Below are 22,445 nucleotides of genomic sequence, written 5' to 3'. Positions count from 1 at the left end.
AGGAACCTCCATACTGTTCTCCATGGTGGCTGTACCAATTCACATTCCCACCAGAAGTGCAAGAGTGCAGGAACCCCATTTTTAGAACCACTCAAATCATTTGTGTCTCTGTCACCCTGATGGATAGGAGGGGTTACTGAGAGTTGGGAGTGGGAGATGGAGAGTAACTGGGAGCCTGCATCACAGTTCCTGGGATAGATGTGGAGAATATGCGGCGAGAGGGGAGAGGAACAACAGTTACCGGAAGTGCACAGAGACTGGGGGAGGAGGAGCGGAGGGGGAGGGGGAACGGGAAGAGGATCTGAACCAGGAGACGGTGGGCCTCTCTGGGGCTGGGGTCGAGGGCTTCCGGCGCCTGGTAGAGACTGCATTCTGAGAGCGGCCCGGGGGCAGAAGCAGCAGAGGGCCCAGCCTCCAGCACCTTGCCAGGGTCGGGCGGCTCAGGCCCCACTGTGCGGGGACGGCATCCCGGACACGCCTGGCTGAGGGGATCGAGGGCGCGGCAACGCCCCCTGCCCGCACCTGCTACCCTCTTCTGCTGCCGCCCAACTTGAGGTGGGGCCCGAGGAGTCGGCGAGGGGAGAGGCGTCCTGGCCAGTCTTGCGCGCCACTGCGCCCGTGGGCCGCGTCTCCGTCTGGCGCGCGCGAACACTTGCGAGCGATCAGCCAAGTGTCCATCATTAGGTGCATGGGCCCAGGTGGAGCACCCATCTGCGGATGGGGATGGGGGGCGGCCGAGGCCCGCCGGACTCAGGGTGGAAGGCGGGAAGTGGGAGAGATGGCAGTCAGCGGGGAGAAGGCGGCGGGTCATGGGCGCACATGCGGGATGCCAGACGCCAGGTCCCAACTCCGGCCCTGCAGCTAACTAGTTCTGCTACCCTGGCCAAGTCACTTCCTCTCCTCGTTCTCAGTTTCTTCATCTGTAAAATGGGGCGATAATGATTTCCGGTTCTAAGGCTCCACGAAATTGTGATGTGGAAGGCCCAGAGAAGCTCCCGCACAAACCAGACCTCTGATGCCCTAACCTTTGCTCACAAGCCAGCAGCGGGTGTCCTCAGAAGAACCATCACTCATGGCTTCCCTCTGGCTGCTTCTCACTGACAACAAGGCATGCACTAGCAGCACCCAGCTGCATCTACCTGCCTTCCTCCAGGTCTTGTCTCCCGGCCGCCTCGCCTTGGCCCCGAGGGGGCGCTGTTTACCGAGTCTGGGCGTGGTCAGGGTTGAGTCTTACCTCTCTGTGGCCTTAGACCAGGGTATGATCTCGGATCACAGCAAGGTGGCCGTGGGATGCAAGCATGTGATGTGCTTGGCACAGATCCTGGCACAAGGGAACAGGTCCACGTATAAGGCCATGTGGATAATGGGATCCTGACCAGCCCTAAGCTGTGTCAGGCCCTGCTCGGCCCCCTCAGCACAGTGGACCTGGATCCAGAATTTTCCAAAAAGAACTAGGGAATCATCTACCTGGAGCAATACAGAGCTTAAGGATTTCCCTTTTTTCCAACAAGTAAAGGCTGGCCACTGACTCCCAGGCTACCCTGTTCAGCATGAGTCTTGCTGAGCCCTGGTGAGAAGGTAAAGGGGGCGGGGGGTAAGTTGATATGGCATCCTGGGGGCTCTGACCGTCTTTCCTCTCTTCCCTCTGGGCCTGGTCCCATACAATACCCTCTGCCTGGGTTGAGCTGCACTTTAGCTCTTCATTCATTCATAAATCATTTATCAAATACCTGCTACTGGTAGAGACTGTGCTGGGGATAGGGAGACAGATGAATAATGCACGGCCTGTCTTCTAGAGGGTTTCTGTGACATGGAGGCCAAAAGTCCTTCCTTCATAGGGCTACCCATTAGTGCTTAGCCCAGTGCCGGGCACGTGGATGGCTGGCTGTCGCTCACATCATGATCATAATGGGGCCGTATAGAGAGAGCCTGCCAGCACTCTCAGCATTGTCCCTGGCACTCCTAGGGCAGAGAGATTCTCCCCTAGGTCAGGTTGTCCTGCAGAGCCATGCTGGAGTGTGGCTCCTTCCCTCAGATTTCTGGCTCTAGGTAGCATGAATCATGTTCTCGCCCTGTCTCCAAACTCAGGCCTTGGTCACCGCACTGGTGCCCTCTGTGGGGGCCAGGTGGCTTCTCTACCTCCCACCTCCTGGTAGGCTCTGGGTATGGGGCAGGGCTTGCTCCCCACAGTTCCTACTGCCCAAGAATCTCCTGTGAGCTTGTTAGAAATGCAGACTTGGGGCTTCCCTGGTGGCACAGTGGTTAAGAACCCGCCTGCCAATGCAGGGGACACAGGTTCGAGCCCTGGTCCGGGAAGATCCCACATGCCACGGAGCAACTAAGCCCGTGTGCCACAACTACGGAGCCTGTGCTCTAGAGCCTGTGAGCCGCAACTACAGAAGCCCACGTGCCTAGAGCCCGTGCTCCGCAACGAGAAGCCACCGCAATGAGAAGCCCGCGCACCACAACAAAGAGTAGCCCCCGCTTGCCGTAAGTAGAGAAAGCCCGCTGCAGCAACAAAGACCCAACGCAGCTTAAAAGAAAAAAAAATTCAGACTCTTGGCCTTGCCCCAGACCTACTGGATCAGAACCTGCATTTTAACAAGATTACAAGCATGATAAAAGTTTGAGAAGCACTGTTTTGGGCCTGCTGACCTGAAAGGCCTGCCCCTGCCAGAGGAAAATGGAAGATTGGTCTTCAGGAGATGCCCACGGCTCAAGGACCAGATCCTTCCAGGTTTGGGGCCTAGCTCCCCATCTCTGCCTTTAGGGTCCTCTCCTGCCCCAAGAAAACTGGTCTTACTGTAGTTGACCAGATTCAAAGATCTGCAGATGACACCCACCCGGCAGGGCAGGGGATTTGATGGGCTCAGCTACGGGTCTTTAGTGCTCAGCACAGAGTAGGTGCTTAACTTTTTTTTTGGTTGCGCTGGGTCTTAGTTGTGGCATGTGGGATCTTTGTTGGGGTGCACAGCCTCTTCATTGTGGCACTCGGGCTTCTCTCTAGTTGTGGCATGCAGGTTTTCTCTCGCTAGTTGTAGCTCGCGGGTTCCAGAGTGCGTGGGCTCTGCAGTCTGCGGCACGTGGGCTCTCTAGTTGAGGCGTGCGGGCTTAGTAGTTGTGGCACGTGGGCTTAGTTGCCCCGCAGCATGTGGGATCTTAGTTCCCCAACCAGGGATTGAACCTGCGTCCCCTGCATTGGAAGGCAGATTCTTTACCACTGGACCACCAGGGAAGTCCCTAGGCGCTTAACTCTTGTTTATTAACTTGCAACACATTCTTTGTGACTGGAACGCAGTACAGTAATAGGGTAAGAACTGGCTAGGTTGGGCACCACTGCCTTGAGAGAGAGTTTCCAGGCTTCTGTTCTAGGAGAAGCCGATGCCTGCTGTCAAGGATGCTATGGAAGTGACTCCTGCTTTGATGGAGTCAGAAGATTCCTGAACCCCCTCCCCATAAAGCACCAAGACAAAGACAACAAATATGTGGGACACATATGCCCACCCCCTCCTTCTTACACTCTTGGTAGACATCAATAATTGATTGCAGCTGACTTTCTGGCATGACCTCAGAATCCTTTTCTACACAGCACCCCAGGGAGCCAATATCAATTGATCAGATGTGGCACCATTTGAGATCTCTGCCTCAGGCCCCTCCTCCGGAGCTGCCCTCTACAGATCAGGCCAGATGGGACAAGGAGGCCAGGCCGGTTCCTAGTGATGCCCACTGCTCCCGCCCTCCCACTGCACTGCGCAGAGTGGGTGCACTGCTGCCCCTGGGGAGACCCCTCTGTAAACCGCCCTCCCCAGATGTCCATAGCTGGGGGCTGAAACCCAGCCCCAGACCTGTCTTGCTCACACAGGCAACTGTCCCGAGTGTACATGACTCCCACTTCCCACCACTCTGCAAACTGGAGAGTCAGGGACTCAGCCCGGTGACCTCAGCTCCCTACCCCTCCTCTGACACCTCTGGCTCCCATCTGGCCTGAACCCCACAATGCTCCCACGAGCAGGCGGCCTTTACGTGCCTGGATTTTGTAGCGTCGGCACGAATTCCTTTCACCCACACGGTTCTGCCCAGACTCCCACCTTCGTCGGGCGCTGCCTACCCAGGCACAGGCAGGCTACCGGTGCTGTGCCTCCCTGTATCAGCGGGCATCACTAAACACTGGTCAGTGTCGGGGACTGCACAAAGGGCTGTACAAATCTCCCACTGAAATCTGATAGCAACTATAAATGCAGAAACTTTTACGTTTTTACCTTCAGTTTACAGATGAGGAAACAGCATCAGAGGGGTTAATTAGCTTGCTGAGCCTAAGGCTCTGCAAGAAGTTTGAAACCCAAACTCTGAAACACCCACTGCAGGACAGGCTGGAGAGAGGGCAGCCTGAGGGGCTGACACAGGCAGGGCGGGTGCGTGCAGCGGACAGGAGGGAGGACCGCCGTGCAGCCTGCCCTTTCCTCTGTGAAGCCTCTGAGGCTCAGAGAAACTCCTGACCACAGGTGAGCCGTGCCTGTGACTACATCCCAAAGCCCAGCAGGGTACCGCTTAGACTCACCACAGCTCTGGCCTCTCCTTCCATGCAGACAACTGAGAACACAGGCTCTGTCCCCGGGCACTCACTTGGCCTGGACCAGCACTCAGGTGGATACAGGAGACCTGCCCCAGGGTAGGGGGGTGGGGGTGGCTTCCTAGGCCCCGGGCACCCAGATGATTCTATGGATTGAGGCTGCCCGCTCACTGAACTGCCTCAATTTCACTCGCTCCCATGGCACAGCGGCTGGGCCCAAGGCCTAGAATAATGACTCCGTCAAGCTGGGGTGAATCTGTGCTGCCAGCCTGGCAGCAAAGCCCTCATGCAGTGGGAACAGGGACCTCCTGCTGGGGCCTTGTCCAAGGTCCTGAAGCAGCAGTGGTTGGTCTCTGAAGCTCGGATTCTGCCCAGTGTCGATTCAAGCCCCGAGCTTCGGTGCTCTGGCAAAAAGACTATGTGCCAAAAAAAGTCTTTTAAAAGACCCTGGCACCAAGAATAGCCAAAGCTATGGGGACAGCAGTAAAAACTGTCATTATCTTGGGTGGCAGGGGCCTAGGGAACGTTCTGGTATGCTGACCTTCTCGTTTGTGAGTGATGGTTTCAGGGATGTATAGACGTGTAAACATCCAGGAGCTGTACACTTACAATCTGTGCACCTTACTCTAAGTTTTACCTCACCTTGAAGTTATCCAGGGACTGTGAAGTCAGATGTCATATGCTTTTTCCTAGGGGGTGGTGGGGCCTTACTGGTCAGTGCCCAGGGCTGGCGAGGGCGGGCCTGAGCTTTGGTCTTTGGTTCTGTGGCCGCACACAACCCTGGAACCCGGCACGCAGCCTCCCCAGCCAGGGGAGGGTCTCACTCAGTGTGTTTCCTTAACTAGACCCACTCTCTACCTGGTGAACTGTAGAAGCTGTCACTTTGTCCTTGAAACCTTTCCGGGCAGAGTGAAGTGCTCCTTTTTTAGGTTTCTCTGACCATAACTCCACTTAACTCCCAGGAAAAATTCACTTTCTCTCCTTTGAGCTCCCATGCCACCTTACTAATAAACATCTATAAACCCACCTCCCAGACTGAGTCCTGGGACATTCCCAGTAACTGACATCCTTCCTTATCCCACCCCCAAAGGGTTTCCTGCTCCCTCTGGAAGTGACCGCCACCCAGACTTCTGTGTTTATCATCCCTTTGTTTTGGTTTTGTATTTTATTACATACATCAAAGGTGTCAACGTGTCCCAGTTTGCTCAAAAAAGTGCCAGTTTACATTTGTGGTCCAAATGTAAGGAGTGAAGTGTCCCTTTACATTCTCAAAAACATCCCATAAATCTTATGATCGCTCAACACATACGTGTAAGCACTGTATTACTTGATTTTGAACTTTAGAATAATGGCATCATATGGTATGAAGTCCTCTGAGATGTGCTTGCTTTACTGTTTCCAAAATTTACCCGTGTTGTTCTGTTACCACAATTCATTCATTTTCATTGTGTGGATATGCTTGTGGTGTCTGTTGTACCAGTGATTTGAAGTAGGAACAAAACTGCATCGACCACTCTTGCACATGACTCCTGGTGCGGGTTCTTACGGTGCAGGCGGCCCTTGGCCACAGACCAGGCAGGAACTGCTAGCGCACAGGGCGTGCACTCTGTCAACTTGACAAGCGACCACCACAGCATCTGTATAGACCTCTACTTCCATGAAGTTAACGAGGTTTCTCTATCACCAGTACCTACTGTCCTCATAGACTGTAAGCCCCACAAGGCTAGGGCTTAGTCCTCTTAGTATCCCAGCCCTCAGAACAGTGCCTGCAACTGGTGGGCGCTCAGTAGATGCTGAAGGCCTGAATGTTCAGGGGGGGGCTCTGGGTGGCTCCCCTTCTGAGAAAACAACTCAGACACTGCTGCTGCCAGGGCAGCACGAGCAGCAGCTTTGCACAAACCGTGGCTGTTGTAAGCCCGCTGCAGTTACAAGTGCTCTGGGCCCGTGACAGGAGGGGTCCCCTGGCCTCCCTCAACTGAGCCAGGTCCCCAGCTCGCCTCTGGGTCTCTGACGGCCAGGCCCACTGAGACGGGAACCCACCAAGGTGAATGCTAATGATGCAGAGAACAATCACAGGCCTGGGGACCTGTTTTCTATTTCTGGGCCTGCCATTAATAAACTGGGTGACCTTGGGCGAGTTACTGTGTCTCCTTCCTCATGTTGCAAAATGACTTTGGACAGTGACAGCCAATTCTTGAACTTGAGAAGTCATCAGAATCACCTAGGAAGCTTGTCAGAACTGCACACTCCCAGGCCCTGGCCCACAGGAACTGAGGTCTTGGAGTGAGAAGTGATACATGTATATTTACCTGAGTGAATTAAAGAAAGATAATGAGAAATGCTTGTCTGTGGTGAAAAAACAGTACACAGGGATTTATAAGAAGATACACTCCCCACTTCCAGTTGTGCTACCTACAGGCAACCGCTTTTAATCATCTATTTTGGATCTTTTGGTGGCTACCATCTTATTGCTAAACAATAGGCCAGTTCTTGTTTTATCAACTTCAAACATCACCCATTGTCTTCCTGTGATGACAGATGAGGCTTGAGCTCACTCACCCCACCCCCATTCCCAATATAGTCCTGGCACTATTCTCGGAAGCTGCATTTTAACAAGCGCCCCAGGTGATTCTGAGGTAGCTGGTCTGCCAGCCACACTTAGAGAAGCAGTGACTTAGCGAGACGTCTGGGTAGAGACACTGAAGTTCCCTCTGACCATCTCTTAAACCCCTGGTTTTTCTGCTTGGCTTCTAGAACTTGCTAATAGACCCTTTCCCCACCGCTGAGAGCTCTGAAAGGCCGGGCCTGGGACGCACGCCGGCAACCACGCTGTCCTGGGTTTGTGGTGGGTGGAACCGCCCTGCCCTGTCATCTTGCTACCCCTTCTCAAAATGTGTCACCTCCTGTCCCCCAGCTGTATAATTAGGGTGAGCAGATCTCCCCTTTAGGGACTGGCATAGTTCTGGCTCTGGCAGATTGCTGAGCATCTCAGTTCTTTACAACCACCAAAGAGTAGTATCTTCACACAGTGGAGCGCACAGAAATGAGAATGCACACGCTAAGGCTAATGTAAATAGGATGAACCTCCCAGACAAGCTGAGCAAGAGAAGGCAGGCACGTAAGGATACATACTGCACGACTCCACTTACGTACAATTCAAACCCAGGCAAAACCAAAAAACAAAACTAAACATGCAAAACAGGCGAAATTCATCCACTGGGATAAAACAGGAGCCGCCTTTGGGGGTGATAGTGACTGAGGGGCAAGCTTATGAGGGGCTGGTGATGTTCTAGGTTTCGTGTGTTTACGTGGCTACGTTCACTTTGTGAAAACCTGAGCTGCACAGTTACAATCTGTGCACCTTTCTGAATGTATATTTCCTTACAAGTGTTACCAATAAAAAGAGAAGAAAAACCAAGCAGCTCTCCTCCCTTCCCCCTGAACAATCCCTTCCCTAGGATGGGCCTGGGCAGGCAGAGGTAGCACACAGTGAGGGGCAGGGGAGGGGCTGGCTGCGATGTATCTCAGACTTCCGGCCTGGTGCCCCGTAGAGCGGAGCGGCCTGCTGGGTCGAGGAAGTGGCTGGAAATGAGGCCCACGCATGTTCCCTGGGAAGGCTGATGAGACACTAGCCAACCAAGGCTCACGTGCCACCCTCCCCACCTGCTAGCAGCCAAGCTGACCGGGGGGAGGGTGGCGTATGGGCCCCTGGCCTGCCTCCCCAGGCTGCTGGCCAACCCTGTGTAAATATTATTACACTCCTACGCAACTGAAGGGCGTTAATTATTAAAACACATGCCATCCAGGGTAGTGCACTGTAATTAGGTTCAAATTAAATTAGCATCCTCTTGTAATTAGGACATCAATAACCACTCTCGAGGCACCAGTTCTCCAGCCCCTCCCTCTTCCCAACATGGGCTAAAGCAAGAAAAAGGGTCCACTGACTCTCTCCCTGGGATGGAGAAATAATCAAACCAATAAATAAAGTGGAGGCAGCCGTGCGAGCCCCTCCCTCCACTGCCTGCCTTCCCTACTGGTCCTGCCCACTGGCCGGGAGGAGGGAGATGAGTCACTGGGGAGGGGTCTCGGGCAGCAGTACTTCTCCCTAGTGGCTAGTCTAAACCCTAGAGTCTGCAGCATCAGCCCTCAGAGACTGGGAAACTTCCAGAGCCTGCCCAGGTTAGCCGTGCTGCTCTCCTGCCATCCATTAGCCCAACTCGGCCCTCCTCCTCTGTGATGCCTCCCCAGCCACCAGGCGAGGGCCTCAGTCCCTCATCCTCGTGCGCTGCCACTGCCGTGGCTTGTTATGGGTGTTTCAGCATCTGGTTCCTCCTCCGCACCTAGACTGCCACGCCTCCGAGAGCCCGTGGGGGTGGTCTTGGCACTCACTGGACCCATCGCTGTGCCGGTGCTGCTGGGTCTTAATCCGTGTTTGGTGGATGGATGGATGGATGGATGGATGAATGATAGGTGCTCAAAAGATTCTGTTGTTCAACTGGAAAGGTGGATGGGAAGGCAGAGCTTATGATCCTGACACCAAGAGCCATGTTTTGCAACTCTAGCAGAAGGGCCTTTGGAGAGGTTTTTTTTTTTTTTTTTTGGTGCTACTTGTGCAAGTGCGGGTGCTGACTGGCCTCAACTGGGGATGCAAACAAAATACGCCAATGCACCTGCACACTCTTGAGTGCCTCCTTATATTCTGCACCCTAGGTGCCTGGCTCGCCTCACCCTGGTCCCAGCCCTGCCCAGGGCAGACCTCAGGAACTCAATCAATGTGGCAAACAGAGTAACACTGAGCTGGGGCCAAAACCAGCAGCAGCAGGGCCTTCTGGCCTGGTGAATATTCTGACCTTTGTCTAAATCAGCCTTGGAGAAAGCAAGTCAGAAGTGGGAAGGCTCAGGCATCATTTCAATTGGAGAACCATGAAGGGTTTATCCTTGGGCACAGATGTAACCAAGGCAACTGTTAAGACAGTGAGATGACTTCAGACCCTTTTACAAAAGAGTGAGCTGGCATCTCGCCCCTCTGCCAATCGCGTTCAAATGAATACACACCGACCTACCTCTGGGCCCTACCAGGAGGTAGAGAAATGGGTGAAAGGGGCATTTTCTTTTCCATGACCAGCCTCCACGATGGAGAAAAATAAAATGAGAGACCGTGGTGGGAGTGGGCCTGCCTGCGGGGGCAGAACAGCTTCCCCGGGAGTGGAGACAGATGGAGAGACTCACACCCGTTCCTGCAGACTTCTCGGGCCGCACAGGGGCTGTACGGAGTCATGGAAAACAGTTTACTGGACCATAAGGAGGTTCTGATTCGAGGAGCATAAACACTCGTTCTGACCAACCCAGAGGTCCCTGAGGGGAGCCGTGTGCAGATGAGGCAAAAAAGATCTCCAGCCTTCTGCATGATGGCCATGGTGCCAGGTACACCCACCAGGCCCCAGGAGTTGCTTGGAGCTCTGAAGGCCTGCCCTGCTTCAGGAGTATAGGAAGACAGGAGTACAGGAAGACAGGAGTCCTGGATAGAACCCCACGTGACCCCTGGGCCTGAATGAGTGGGTGTGGGGCAAAACTGCCAGGAGCCAGAATTTTCTGGGGTCCAGGACCTTGTTTAGGAATGAGAGCTGGCCAGCCAGGCCCCATCACCTCCACTGACTTTCCCCAAAGACTTGACCAAAGAACCAATCTTACATGGCAGCTTGGAGCATCACCCCAGATCAGAATGTGGGGGGGCAAGTGGGGCTGCCAAGAAGACGGGCCACCATGTGACACCAGAGTATGTGCCTGGGAAGGTCAGAGCCACAAGGGTGGGGCCCTGGGGTTTGGGAGAACGGGCAGGTCCCCTGGACACTGCAGCTGATGGAGTGGTGAGCCCCCAACACGCGTACACCTGCTTTCGTGCCCTGAGAAGCACGCAGGCCCCTCACTGAACACACCACGGTGGCCGCTCTCAGGGCTCCCCCCTCAGGGGCTAGGAGGAGCCTGGGGTTTCTGAGCTCCATGGCCAGCTCCACCTGGAGGACTTGGGGGACACCTTGTCAAGTCAAACAGACCCAGAGCTAACCTGGGGAGACGAGCTCTCCTCAGCATGCTGCCCAGACCCCTCTCGGAGCCCCCATCCTCCAGCTCCATTCTCCAGCTGGAGGGAGCTGGGCAGGGACCAGGGGCCACTGACCTTAACACATGTTGTGCCAGCCTATCTGGCATTAGTCTTTCCTTCTGTTACAGCAGGGAGAGGGAAATCACCTCATCTCCCTCGGCCAAGTCCCTTCTGGCCCCTTGTTGGGGCTCTGGTGGGTCCTGCCAAAGGACAGGCCCAGCAACTTCCCGCCTGGGCCTGGCAGGACCGAGCCTGGCCTTTCCTGCATGGAGTATCCTGGGCACTGCTTGCCGAGCTGCTAAGGTTCTTGAGGGCAGCCACGTGCAGATGAGTCAAAAGAGAAGATCCCCAGCCTTCTGCATGATGGCCATGGTGTCAGGTACGCCCACCAGGCCCCAGGAGTTTCTTGGAACTCTGAAGGCCTGCCCTGCTTCCCATGACTGGCTATGTTTCTAGGGGGTGTGGCCAGGCATATGGATTAGACCTCAGGGGTCATTCAAGTGCCCAGGTCTCCTCCTGTCTGGGGCTGACGAAACCCTGGGCTCTGGCCTCCACCATGACCAATAAGGGCTGCAGACAGCATGTACTATTTTATTGGGCCTCAAAAGCTTTAAATACAGAAATGGGGAGGGCTAGCAAAGGGGCAGGCGTGGACACGCTGGCATTTGAGACGGACGTATCAGAGGAATCACATAATCAACAGCTGGACAGAGAGCTGGGGAAAGGGGAGTCTGGGATAGAAGTGGGGTGCCAGCTGGCCTTGGGTGCCAGGATCATGCCCTCCATAGGACAAAGTCTTTCATGTTTCTTCCTGATCTGAGGACAAGTTTTAGAAAACAAACCCCCAGAGAGAAACAAAATCAGCTGGGAGAGACGGCGGATGGCAGTGCCTGTCCTCGCAGAAGACAGTGGCCTGTCCCCTGCAAGCCTTGGACTCCCCCCACCCCCCGTCCCCAGCCCAGATGCCACCCTACAAGACATTCCTATACACTGAAGCAAAGCTGGACCCAATCTATGCCCCCAATTTGAGGTCTGGAGCTGAAAACCCCCTCCCGGCAGAGGAAGAGGTACTGGCGTGAGCGGTGCTGGGGGCCAGACCCGATTCCCTAGCGGCTGTAGCCAAACTCATCTGCGTCATCGGCTCGGAAGTCTCCGTAGCGCCACAGGTTCAGCTGCGAGAAAACAGAAAATGGCTCTTCAGGGAGGTGGGACCTGCTGGGACCCAAACGGCCAAGCCCCTGTCTCAGCACCCTCTGGGGCTCCTGAGGCAAAAACTCACCCTGGCGCTCTTGGCTGACTCCTGGGCGTTCAGGTATTCTGTGATCTGGCGGGAGAAGAGGACACAGGGGTGGTCAGGGTGAGGCCCAGGTCACATCACTGCCCTGCTCACCGGGTCCCCAGCTCCCTCCAAGGAAAATCCAAGTGCAGAGTCACAGTCTCCTGGCTGTTTCTCGACTCTCCATGCTGGCTGTCTCACCCGTCTGAAACACGCTTCCCCTCCTGTCCACCTGGCGACCCATCCTGCCCCTTCACGTCTTTGGTCAAGTATCACCTTCTTAACGAGGCCTCAAATGACCCCATTTAAAATCACCACCACTCCCTCTGACATACTCCTGAGTCCCTGTCTTTACTTCTACTTTCCCTTTTTCCATTGCACTTATCGTCTAACATTTAATTTTGTTGACTTATTATATTTATTTTCTTCTTTGTCTCCTCATGCTTGAATGTAAGCTCCATGGAACGTTGTCTCTTGTTCACTGAGACCTGTCGGTCCTCAGTAAATATTTACTAAAAGAGTGAGTAAGTGAATGAATGAATACATTAGGTGTTTCTAGACACCAGCGACATTATGGGTAGCTTCGTATGGTGGACACTAAGAGCTCCAATTTTATAGGGAAACTTAAGCTAACTCCTAGGAGTGATCTAGGACACTGGGGGGAAGACTTCGGTCAGGCCCCTCCTGTCCAGATGAGGCACAGAAGTGACTCACACTGAGGTCTTGTTCCAAATGAGTTAATTAACTTGCAGAACCAGAGCCATGGATCCACAAACCACCAATCGTTATGTGGGAACAGAGGAAAGGCAAGAGACGGGGGAGAAGGGGAAGCAAGGGCACAGTGGACAGAGAACACTGGTTTCAACCCTGCCGCTCGTGTCCCTCCACTCAGGAGTGTGGGGGAGCTGGGCGCTGCAGAAGGGCACGAGCTTCCCACCGGCCTGGCCCATCCCTCGAGGCTGGCATGTCGTGGGGAGAGGCTGGGGGAAACTGGGATGGGAACGGGGCTGAGTGGGAGAGGCCTGGTCCTCGTGATCAACAAATGAGCAGTGCAAGGAGGTTTCCCAGGTGTCAGCCCCCGATCCTCATGGTCCACCCTATGGAGCATCCGGGCCGGCTGTGCTCTCCTCACGTCATGAATGGGAGACTCAGGCTTCCAAAGGCTGATCTCTAGGGCCAGATGTCTCATGAACGAGGGAGGCGGGGCTCAGGCCCAGCTCTAAGCACTGCGCCTCTCCAAACAGGCTGGAGGGGTGTCGTGGCAGAGTGGCGCTGAGTGCTGGGAGCTGGTCATGGACTGGGAGAGGAGCAAGTGAGGACGGGAGAGACAGCACAGCAGGCTGTGACCTTCTCCACGCCACCCCCGGCAGAGCTTCCTGGCCTGTCACCGGGGGTGCGGGCAAAGGCAAACCTTCCGCTCCAGTTTGCAGCTGTGTTTTCAGCCAAACCAGCAGCCAATTAATTTGGGATGTAATTAGCTTTTTAAATTTTAAACCCCAACAAACCCAAATCCATTATCTTCCCCCAACAGGAGCAGCAAGACGGTGGAGCTGCCCCTCTGGCTCCCGGTGCAGTCCCCTCCCAGTCCCCCTGTGACGGCGGTGGGAGGCGCGAGGGACACCCCACATCCGCAGCACGTACCACCTTCTGGAACTGTTTCTCCTTGCGCACCTCCACCATGACCAATCCCTCCTTCACCAAGCCCAGCCCCACGTCCCCCTTGGAGTCGGCAAACTGCAAGGTGACGTGGGGACAGCCGGCGCTCAGGTGCTCCACGTTAAGCAGGCACTGCGTGTTCTGGATGTCTCGCACCACGCTGTCCACGGCGTCTGTTCGAGCATCCTCCTGCGGCAGGGACACACCCCGGTCAGCGTGAGAGGCGAGCGCCAGCCATGAGCCATGAGGGCCCCGGGTCCTGTTCACGGACTTCAAGGAAGTCTGCCCAGCACGTGCCGGCATCACCTCACTCCCTGCTTAGTCCCCAGCGAGGGAGGAAACAGGCTCTGGACATGAAGGGCCCCCTTGCCCACAGCCCCTCCCGCCCACAACACGAAGAATAACCTCCCTGCCCAGGCAGACAGGGCCTGACATCTCCTGCTGCTGCCCGCAGGGCCCCCGACACCCGGCTGCGGTTGCTGGACCAGTCTTCGCCCAACGTGCCCTGGCCCACAAGGCCCCCCGTTTCTCAAGAGCCAGCTCAGAGGCTCCGATGCCACCTTCCCTCAACCTCCTTGGCCACGCCCCTCTCTCCCGTGACTCACAGACCGTCACCATTGTTTCTACTCCTCCCATCAGCCAGTGGGACCTCAGTGGAGGATTTTCGCCAGAGGTGTGACATGGTCAGAGCTGTTTGGGGGCAGTTACTTCTGGCGGCATCGTCTGAGCCTGGAAGGAGTGCTGGGAGACCACTGCAGCCGAGAGCCCAAGAGGCTAAAGACAGTGGCCACTAACCAGGGACGCGCTGGGGGCTCAGCCCCGTGAGAGGGGGCTAGGGTGAGGGAGGGGTGGGATCCAGGACGGGGCTGGGTTTCCTTCGTGCAGATACGTGCTGGGACTGCAGCAGTCTGAGTGTCACGGGACAGTCCCCGCTGAGAGGAAGGAAGGCGCGGAGACTCACGTCTTGGGGCACCTGGATGAAGGCGAAGGCATACTCCGTGGCTTGGGCTGGCAGCACGCGAGTGCTGAAGGTAGGTGGCAGGGTGCCCAGGCGGGAGGACGGCAGGATCTCTCTCTGCAGAGGACACACCAGGCCAACAGCATCACACACTCGGAGCTCCCTTGCTCTCGGGGGACAACTCGCACGGCCAGGCCCCTAGGGATTCTAACTCAGGGCCTCCATCCCCCGCCCCATCCCCCAGGGCTCGTTTCCAAGTAGCCACATACACGGACTCGCCCAGTCCGCGAAGCCTGGGAGGTGGGAAGCTGGGCCTGGTGGTGGCACACCTAGTAGCTCCTACTGTATACCCAACCTGGTAGCTCAACTCTAATCACTGTCTCCACTTTCCCCCAATACCTTCCCGCTGTGACATGGGCTCCCTGACCCCTTTCCCACAGGCTGGGGGGGCCCTGGCTGGAAGAGCGCTCCAAGACAAGGGTCCAGGCAGTGCCCCGCCTGCTAGTGCTTCTGGCTCAGGTGTGTGGGGCAACCCCAGCCTGGCAAGACCACTTCCTCTGTGTTTTCCCGGGTGGTAAGGTGGGAGTGTGGCCCAGCTATGGGCTTTCTATTAACGGCCCTTCCACACTAGTCCTCAGGAGCGGCATGGCTCTGAATGACAGCATTCTGTCTTGCTTACTGCTGGGAGGCTCCCAGGCCCAGCCCAAGGGGCATTTCTCCCAGGGGTACCAGCCCCCTCCCAGCAAGCCTGGGTTTGGGATGTGCTGGGGATCAGCACACAAGGACCCAGTTGAGCACGTGGACCAGGGGCCTTCGGGGACCCACTCTTCAGAGGAACCGGGGCTGTGGCTGCTGGGCCTGGACAGAGGACCACTCAGTGCTCAAAGGCCTCGGACCAGAGATACCAGTTTTGCCCAGTCACTCACGGGCCTGTTAGAGGAACAGGAGAGAGGCCCACACGCTCACCATTCCGTCAGGGAGGGAGGAAGTCTAAAGCTCAGAGGGACCTTGGAGAGGGCAGATGGACTTGACCTAGGGGCCTACTATGTTGAAGGGTCCCTGGTGGCACTTGGGGCCCCTCCCTTGCGCACTCGTCCACCTCCTGGCCCCCGCACTCACGTTGCCATAGTCGATGTAGAAGACGTGTACTTTGGCAGGAGACTCGACTTTCTCCACTCGGGCGCGGTACCTGCAGTGGCATCACGGGCAGAACTCAAGGGACAGCCCCGAGGAGGCCGGTCTCCCTGGAGCGCCAGCAGTGGCAGGGCAGGGGCTACAGCATTTCCCTGCCCAGGGCTCAGAGTGAACACCCATGGGTGTCACAAAGGGCAGTTCTCGGACTCCACAGCTCAGGGTGCTGTGGCCACCATTTAATGGAATCAGAGCATAGCTGGGAGCAGAGGGAGAGGGCAGCGTGTGGAGCAGATTAATGTGTCCTTGGGGCATAAAGCGACAAGACTAATGACTAGATTGATGCCTGCTGTTTAAACCCAGCACACTAAACAGCAGCTGTAATTAGCCGGCAGATCTGCCTGGGAGGCCACAGCAGGGAACGCATCCACATCACTTCGTCACCCTGGGAAAGCCATGGGCCCCACGCTTGGTAGATCAGACAGAAGTGACCTTCTTGCAGCCTGTGAGCGCTGCCGCTCACGTCCCAGGCAGCTGGGGTGGAGGGTGGCGGCTGGTCCAGGCTCACTGAGCACCAGCCTCTGCCCTCTCCCCGCCCCCTACCCCCGCCCTGATGTCATTTTTCCTGTGTGGGGTGAGGGGGGTGTTGGAGAGCTCCAGCCAGCCAGGGCTTCCCCAAAGGAGTAGGCCAGGAGAGAGAAGGAGGGACACTTCTTTACGCCAGAGGCTGACTGCAGAAAAACCACGGGTTAAAGCGCAGGCCGCAAACGGGCTGTGGGCAACAAAGAGGGCCACTCCGGAGAGCTGGCCAAGGTCAAGAACAAGCATCCAGTGGAAAGCCGGCCACTACGGCAAATGCCTGAAGTCTGGCTAGTGGCTCTGCAGGCCTGGGCCCTGGGGACAGAACTGCTGCTGCTCCTACTTTAGACTCTTTGCCTTGGTCAGGTCCAGGGGGCCTACCATTCTCCATCTACAAATTTGGCAATGCAGAATTCGCCCCGGCGGGGGGCATAGGAGCCCTCGATGGGAGGGTGGCTGGCGATGTCATTGCGCATGTTCTCCATCAGCTTCTCCAACTGGGTGCCTGTGGGGAGGAACAGGGAGTGAGACCTGGGTGCCATGTACCTTGGAGTATCATCTCTAGATGGGGCTGGGGAGGCAGATGAGCCTGGGGAGTGGGCAGGATGTGGAATGCTGTAGGGTGCCCGCGGCACTGGCTTGCCCCCGTCCCACAGGGAAGTCCTCTCTGGTCCCTGGTCGAGGAGGTTTCACAGTATCTTGCTGACACTTCAGGCCTTAGAGGCACCCAGTCTTCCAGTCTCAGCTCTCCAATCTACTGGCCATGGCCAGAGATGCCCTAGGGAATGTTCCTGGGCTTTGGTTTAGGAGGTAGAGGAAATAAGTGGACACTAAGCAAGGCCAAGGCCAGCCAGCCTTCTCCATTACTACCAGGGCGGGCCCTGGCCTGGGCCACAGAGGCGGTGACGGACAGCAGCCACTCTCTGCAACGTCTCCTGGGGGCAAAAGTGGAGCTGAAGGATGGGCCCCACACGACCCTGGACAAGGAAAGGGGCTCAGAATCTGCGCCGTGCAAGGCGGGGAACAGTTCTGGCAGCAGGGCCCAGTCTCAGTCTATTCCAATGTGGACACTCTAACCTGATGCGCCCCGTGAGACACATGCTGAATTGAACCTCCAAGTGCTGCCAGGCTGGGCTCCCACCCTCCCAGGCCAACTCACTGCCCTCCTCCTTTCGGGGGAGGGAGACCCCTTCCCTGCCTTGTCTTTCCCGAACCACTGCCCCTGGGTCATCGGTCCCTGCTGCTGGTCTGTTTTTCTCTGGGTGTGGCAACCCCCAAGGTCTTCTCAGTGCCCTCCCCTGGCTCCTTCCTGCCACAGCCCCTCATCACTACTCTGCTGAGCATCAGCCCCCAGTGGCTTCTCCTTTGCGTCCCTCTGGGCCCGACTCAAGCTCTCAGCAGGCCCTTTGCTCCCCCTTCCCTCTCTGAGGCGAGGGCGGCTGGTGGTGGTGAAGGACTCGCCCCCCATCCTCAGGGCCCCCGGCCACTCTGTTACAGGGGCCTGAGACATGACGGCCGTTGGTACGCTTGTCACAGTGGGCCTTGTCCATCCCCGTCTGGTTTATGTTTCTGCCACTACACCGGGAGCTCCTTCACGGCACAGACCATAGCTCATTCGGTTCTGCTTACTCTCAAGAGACCCAGTAAAGCCCCCTGTGCAGGGTGCCTGATGATCGCAGTGCTGAAGAGGGGCCCGCAGGCGCGCACCCTGTCCACACTCTCGGGCCCCCATGCCGGTGTTCACAGGACGGTTTCAGGGACTTTTCTGAAGGCGCTGCCCTCCCCCCGCCCGGCAATAAACCCTCCGTTCTCCTGCGCCTGCGTTCCTTGCCCAGACAGTAAAATTTCAGGGACTAAGAAGCTACCTCTACACAGGCAAGGTCCTGCCATACTTGGTCTATTTTTATTATTATTATTATTATTTTGCTCCGAGGCAACAGTTCTGCGAACAGGCAAAGCCCTCTGGGAAGCCCTTACACAGAGCCCGGTTGGTCATTTAGAGCCAATGGCAATGTGTTCGTCATTTCACCAGATCCTTCCCGAAGGCAGGCTTTAATTAAGAGAAGGGAAACAGGGCCAGAGGATGTCCCTGCCTCCAAGAGGGGTAAAAGGTTGCAGGAGAGGGAGGCTGTGTACGCTGAGGTTCGCTGTCACAGATCTGATGGAAGGCAGGGTTTTCTCTGGAGCCTACACCTATCCAGGTGGCGTGCCACACAGCACCTCACTCGCTCCTCCAATCTTCCAACAATACACGGTTTCCCCCAAGTTCTCTTTCTCTCCCTATTGTCTGCCTTGGCTACCGCTCAGGGCAGCGTCCTGGCTTCCGAGAGCAGTCAGAGACAGCCAGGCGGGGTACAGAGCTGGCACAGGAAGCCTCTGAGATCACAGACAGTATGCGGGCAGAGGCCTTGAACCCTCAAGCTCTGTCTCCTGGAGACGCCGGGGCCTGTTCTTACTCAAGGCAGGTCTACCCAGCAGGACCCAGAGGCCCGGTGGAGCCTGCATGGGAGCCGGGGTACCCTGGGCAGGGTCTTCTTTGAGTTCCCTTTCCCCAAGCTCTCCAAGGGCCATTCTCGCTGGCTCCTGTGCTTAGGAATAGCTCTCCTTCCTACCTGGACCACCACCCAGACTCCCCCCACTCCACACCACCCAACCTGGAGGCCCCCTCCCGGCTTCAGTCCCAAGGCAAAGGCTGGGCCCCCTCCCACCAGGATTACAGCTGGCCACAAGAGAACCGAATCCTCCAGGCTCATCATTTCCATCTCCGCCCCTCCCTGGCTTCGCTCCCCTCCCAAGTACAGCCAGCCCAGGGCTCGAGATGATCAGTCTTTCCCGGTGAAATGACATTGCCACAAGAGCAGGTACCTGCCTGGGAAATATCATTAGAGGGGAGGTGGCTGAGGCGAGGCTGCTGACAATCTGGAGTGGGCCTGGGGGTGGGGCCGGGGAGGGTGGGCACAGCCACACCCTGCCACCTATGGGGCTGTCTCCAGTGCCACCGACGCCTTCAGCCCCCTCCGCCCTGCAAGGATCTGGCTCTGTGGACCGAGAGCTGGCTCTGAGAGCTTTTTCCTCTGACCTCAACTAAAACGTTTCCCTGCAGAGGGTGGCAACGAGAGGAGGGAGGTCAGGATGGCGACAGTGAAGGGAGTAAAGGTGGGAAGCTGGGCTGGAGGGGCCCCAGCGCAGCTGCTGGGAGAGCCGGCTCTACTTCCCTCTCTCCTCCAGAAGCCTGAGGTCTCTGCCGAGGGGACCCTGGCCACGGTGCGCTGCACTTGAGGGCAGGAGGAAGGAAGAGGGTGGAGAGAGAGGGTCCTTCAGAAAGACCTTCTGGGGATGACTTCCCCTAGCGTGCTGCCAGTTACCATGGCAACTGGCTACCACTCAGGGCTGTGGCAACCTGTGGAGAAGGAGAAACCCCAGCAGAGACAAGCCCAGGCTCCCCCTCCTCGCCTCCCACGGAAGCTGAGGGGGAGAGGCACTTAGCAGAGCTGGCTTGTGCTTCCCGACCACACAGAGACAATCTGTCCGTTGCTTCCTGATACACTCTGAGGGCTACAAGTCCTCCTGCCCAGCCCTGCCAGGGGTGTCTGGGACTAAAACAATTACCTAAGAGTCTCTGAGCACCACCCAGACAAAACTGGTTATCTCACCAGTCCTCAGAGGACCTGCTCAGCCTCGCCCGCTCCGGGGTCACTTGCAGCTGATAAAACGACCTCGGGGCCCGGGAGGTAGGCAGCAGCCGCAGGCTATTCGGGGAGGCCCCCGGAAGCCCTGGGCTGTGTCCCTCCCTCCCACTGGACAGAGGGGCCCTGAGGCGGGCCAGGTCATGCCAGCAGCCGTGAGGGGCCGCGCCTGTGCGCTCACCCGTCTCCACATCCTGCACGTAGAAGTGCAGGTCGTCGGTGATCTCAGTCACAAACACTGGCTTGTAGCTGGCCGAGCGCTCCTTCTCCTCCAGCACGGGCGCCACCTCCTCCATGGGCTGCTCCTCGTAGCGGGCCCAGACCTGCGTGTGCGGTCAGCACAGGGGAGGAGGGGATGAGGAAGTGAAGTCAGAAAGGGTGCCAGGAAAGGGGCTCCGGGCAGGGGGGGAATCACTGCCCCGGCGGGTGAGTGTGGAGGTGATGTCACCACAGGATGAGCCCCTGGAACCCTCCTACCTCTGGGCGGGGGTGGGGAGAGCACATCCCATCCAGCGGCTCTGACAAGCGTCAGAAGCAACTGGGGAGCTTACTGAAAACGTAGGTGCCTGGGTCCCACCCCAGCCTGCCGAATCAGGATGTGCTCTCAGGGTCCCAGGAAAAGTGAGTCAAAACCAAAGTCTCCCCAGGGATTCCCATTCTCACGCATACCAGCGTGTGAGAACCTCGGTGCTGGAGTGGTGCTGGGTCCCCATCGCCCTCCCTCATACCACCCTGCGGGGGTCACTCTGAACTCTCCAGGCCCTCCCACTGTCACAGGGCCACAGGCGCTCCTGAGGCTCTCCAAGTGACAGCCCTGGGCCGCGGAGGCGAGGGCTGCCACTGTGCGAGGATGCCTGTGTTCTCACCTCCAGCAGGCTGCTCTGACCCCGGCTCAGAAGCTGGGCCACGCCCCTCCACCCTTCCCTCTCCCTTCCTCCCCTAGCCCTGCACTGTCAGGGTTGTAGCGGCTCAGAAGCTGATTCGGGGTGACAGCACGTCAAATCCAATCCTGCGGCCAGGAGATTATCCCAGTAGTGAGGCCTGTCATAGCAGGGGAGGGAGGTGGCTCTCCATCTGAGTGCTGGAAAGGGGGTGGGGGAGTCCGGGGGACTGGACCGCACACGGGGTCCCACAGACACACACACAGGAATGAGTGGGGTGGTGATAAAATATTAGCCCAAACCTTATATGCTTACTAGGTGCCACACTAAATGTTATCCAAGTACTAGGCTCATTTAATCCTCACGACAACCGTTTGAAAAGGTATAAACATTACCCCTGTTTTTACAAATGAAGAAACTGAGGCACACAGGCTTGCAAGATGTAGCAGAACCAGGATTTGAACACAGGCGGCCTGGCCCTAGAGCTCTTCAAGGGGAATTTTGGCAGTGACTGGGCCTCTGGACACAAAAGGTAGTACTGAGCAACGGGGAAAGCTGTAGGTGGGGAGATGTGGACTCTGGTCTTTTCATTTTGCCCTTTACTTTGCTGTGTGACTTTTGTCAAGTCACATGCCTTCTGAGTCGCCTTTTCTTCCCTTGCAAGAGATGGTAGAGTATGACCACATGATCACGCAGCTGACACACGGACTCCTGGGGGCATCAGGAAGCAAGCAGCTGAAGGGCGGGAAGGCTGGAATTACTGACCCACTTTGGGCCACACCCGCAGAGGCCATGCTCCTGCCTTTAATGTGGCACGCGTGTGTGTCCCTCCCCTAGGAGAGGCAAGGGCCCCGAGAACTGGAATGAGCAACAGGGACTTTCTGAGCCGGGGGGAGGCTGCCAGACGGGGGCGGAGAGGGATGGGAGAGACGTCACCTGGGCCCGAACTTCTGGCCCCTCCCCAGCAGTGGCCCTCCTGACCCAGCAGTCTGTCCTCTGCCCCCCTTTCCCACCACACCAGCCTCCAATCTGTCTGCACTCGGTGCCCCTACCCGCTGCAGACCAAGTCGGCGGCCCTCCCCTCTCCCATCGTGCTCCCTCCTTTCCGAGCACGCAGCGGGCTGGAGACGCAGGGCCCCTGTACTGCCTCCTGCGCGGGCCCCCATCCTAACTCCACCTGGCTTCCCTCGGCTGTACCGCTGTACGGAAGGAGGCTCTTCTTCCGTGTGGGTGAATTAGGAACAGACTGACGGGGTGAGAGCAGAAACTGCTAACGACTCCTCAAGTAAAGGTGCCTCAGGCGACAGCGTCAGGTTTCCTCCTGGGAGAGAGGAGGTGGAGCGTCTTCCCTGGCAGGTGCAGGGCAGGCAGGGGGCTAGAGGTCACGGATGATGCAAACAAAGCCTCGGGTTGGCCCTCAGGCCCCTCTCCTACAAGGAGGCGGCAACGGGCCAGTCCCGCCGGTGTCCCACAGCCGCCGGGGCAGCAGGAGGGGAGCACAGGGGTGTATATTGCTGCCCCCTGAGGTGAGAAGACACGGGAAGCACCAGGTTGCTAAAGGGCAGAAGAGGGAGAGCTCCTCCTCAGATGCAGGAGCTCCACTTGTAG

General features: G+C 57.1%; 1 protein-coding gene across 1 annotated transcript in view; it reads right to left on the bottom strand.

Annotated features, from left to right (window-relative positions):
* Positions 1 to 11,241: 11,241 nt before the first annotated feature.
* The window catches only part of SND1 (staphylococcal nuclease and tudor domain containing 1), a 424,779-nt gene continuing 413,575 nt past the window's right edge, over positions 11,242 to 22,445 (bottom strand). Inside the window, exons 18-24 of the mRNA XM_060108309.1 lie at positions 20,138 to 20,279; positions 16,652 to 16,775; positions 15,680 to 15,749; positions 14,564 to 14,677; positions 13,588 to 13,791; positions 11,950 to 11,994; positions 11,242 to 11,842 (exon numbers count right to left, since the gene is read on the bottom strand). Coding sequence (XP_059964292.1) covers positions 11,777 to 11,842; positions 11,950 to 11,994; positions 13,588 to 13,791; positions 14,564 to 14,677; positions 15,680 to 15,749; positions 16,652 to 16,775; positions 20,138 to 20,279 — 765 coding nt within the window. The 3' untranslated portion in view covers positions 11,242 to 11,776. The remainder of the gene's footprint in view (positions 11,843 to 11,949; positions 11,995 to 13,587; positions 13,792 to 14,563; positions 14,678 to 15,679; positions 15,750 to 16,651; positions 16,776 to 20,137; positions 20,280 to 22,445) is intronic.

This window comes from Mesoplodon densirostris, chromosome 9 (genome assembly GCF_025265405.1).
Source record: "Mesoplodon densirostris isolate mMesDen1 chromosome 9, mMesDen1 primary haplotype, whole genome shotgun sequence".
Classification (NCBI taxonomy): domain Eukaryota; kingdom Metazoa; phylum Chordata; class Mammalia; order Artiodactyla; family Ziphiidae; genus Mesoplodon; species Mesoplodon densirostris.
The sequence above is the reverse complement of the archived record's forward strand: the minus strand, read 5'-3'. Positions and strand labels throughout refer to the sequence as shown.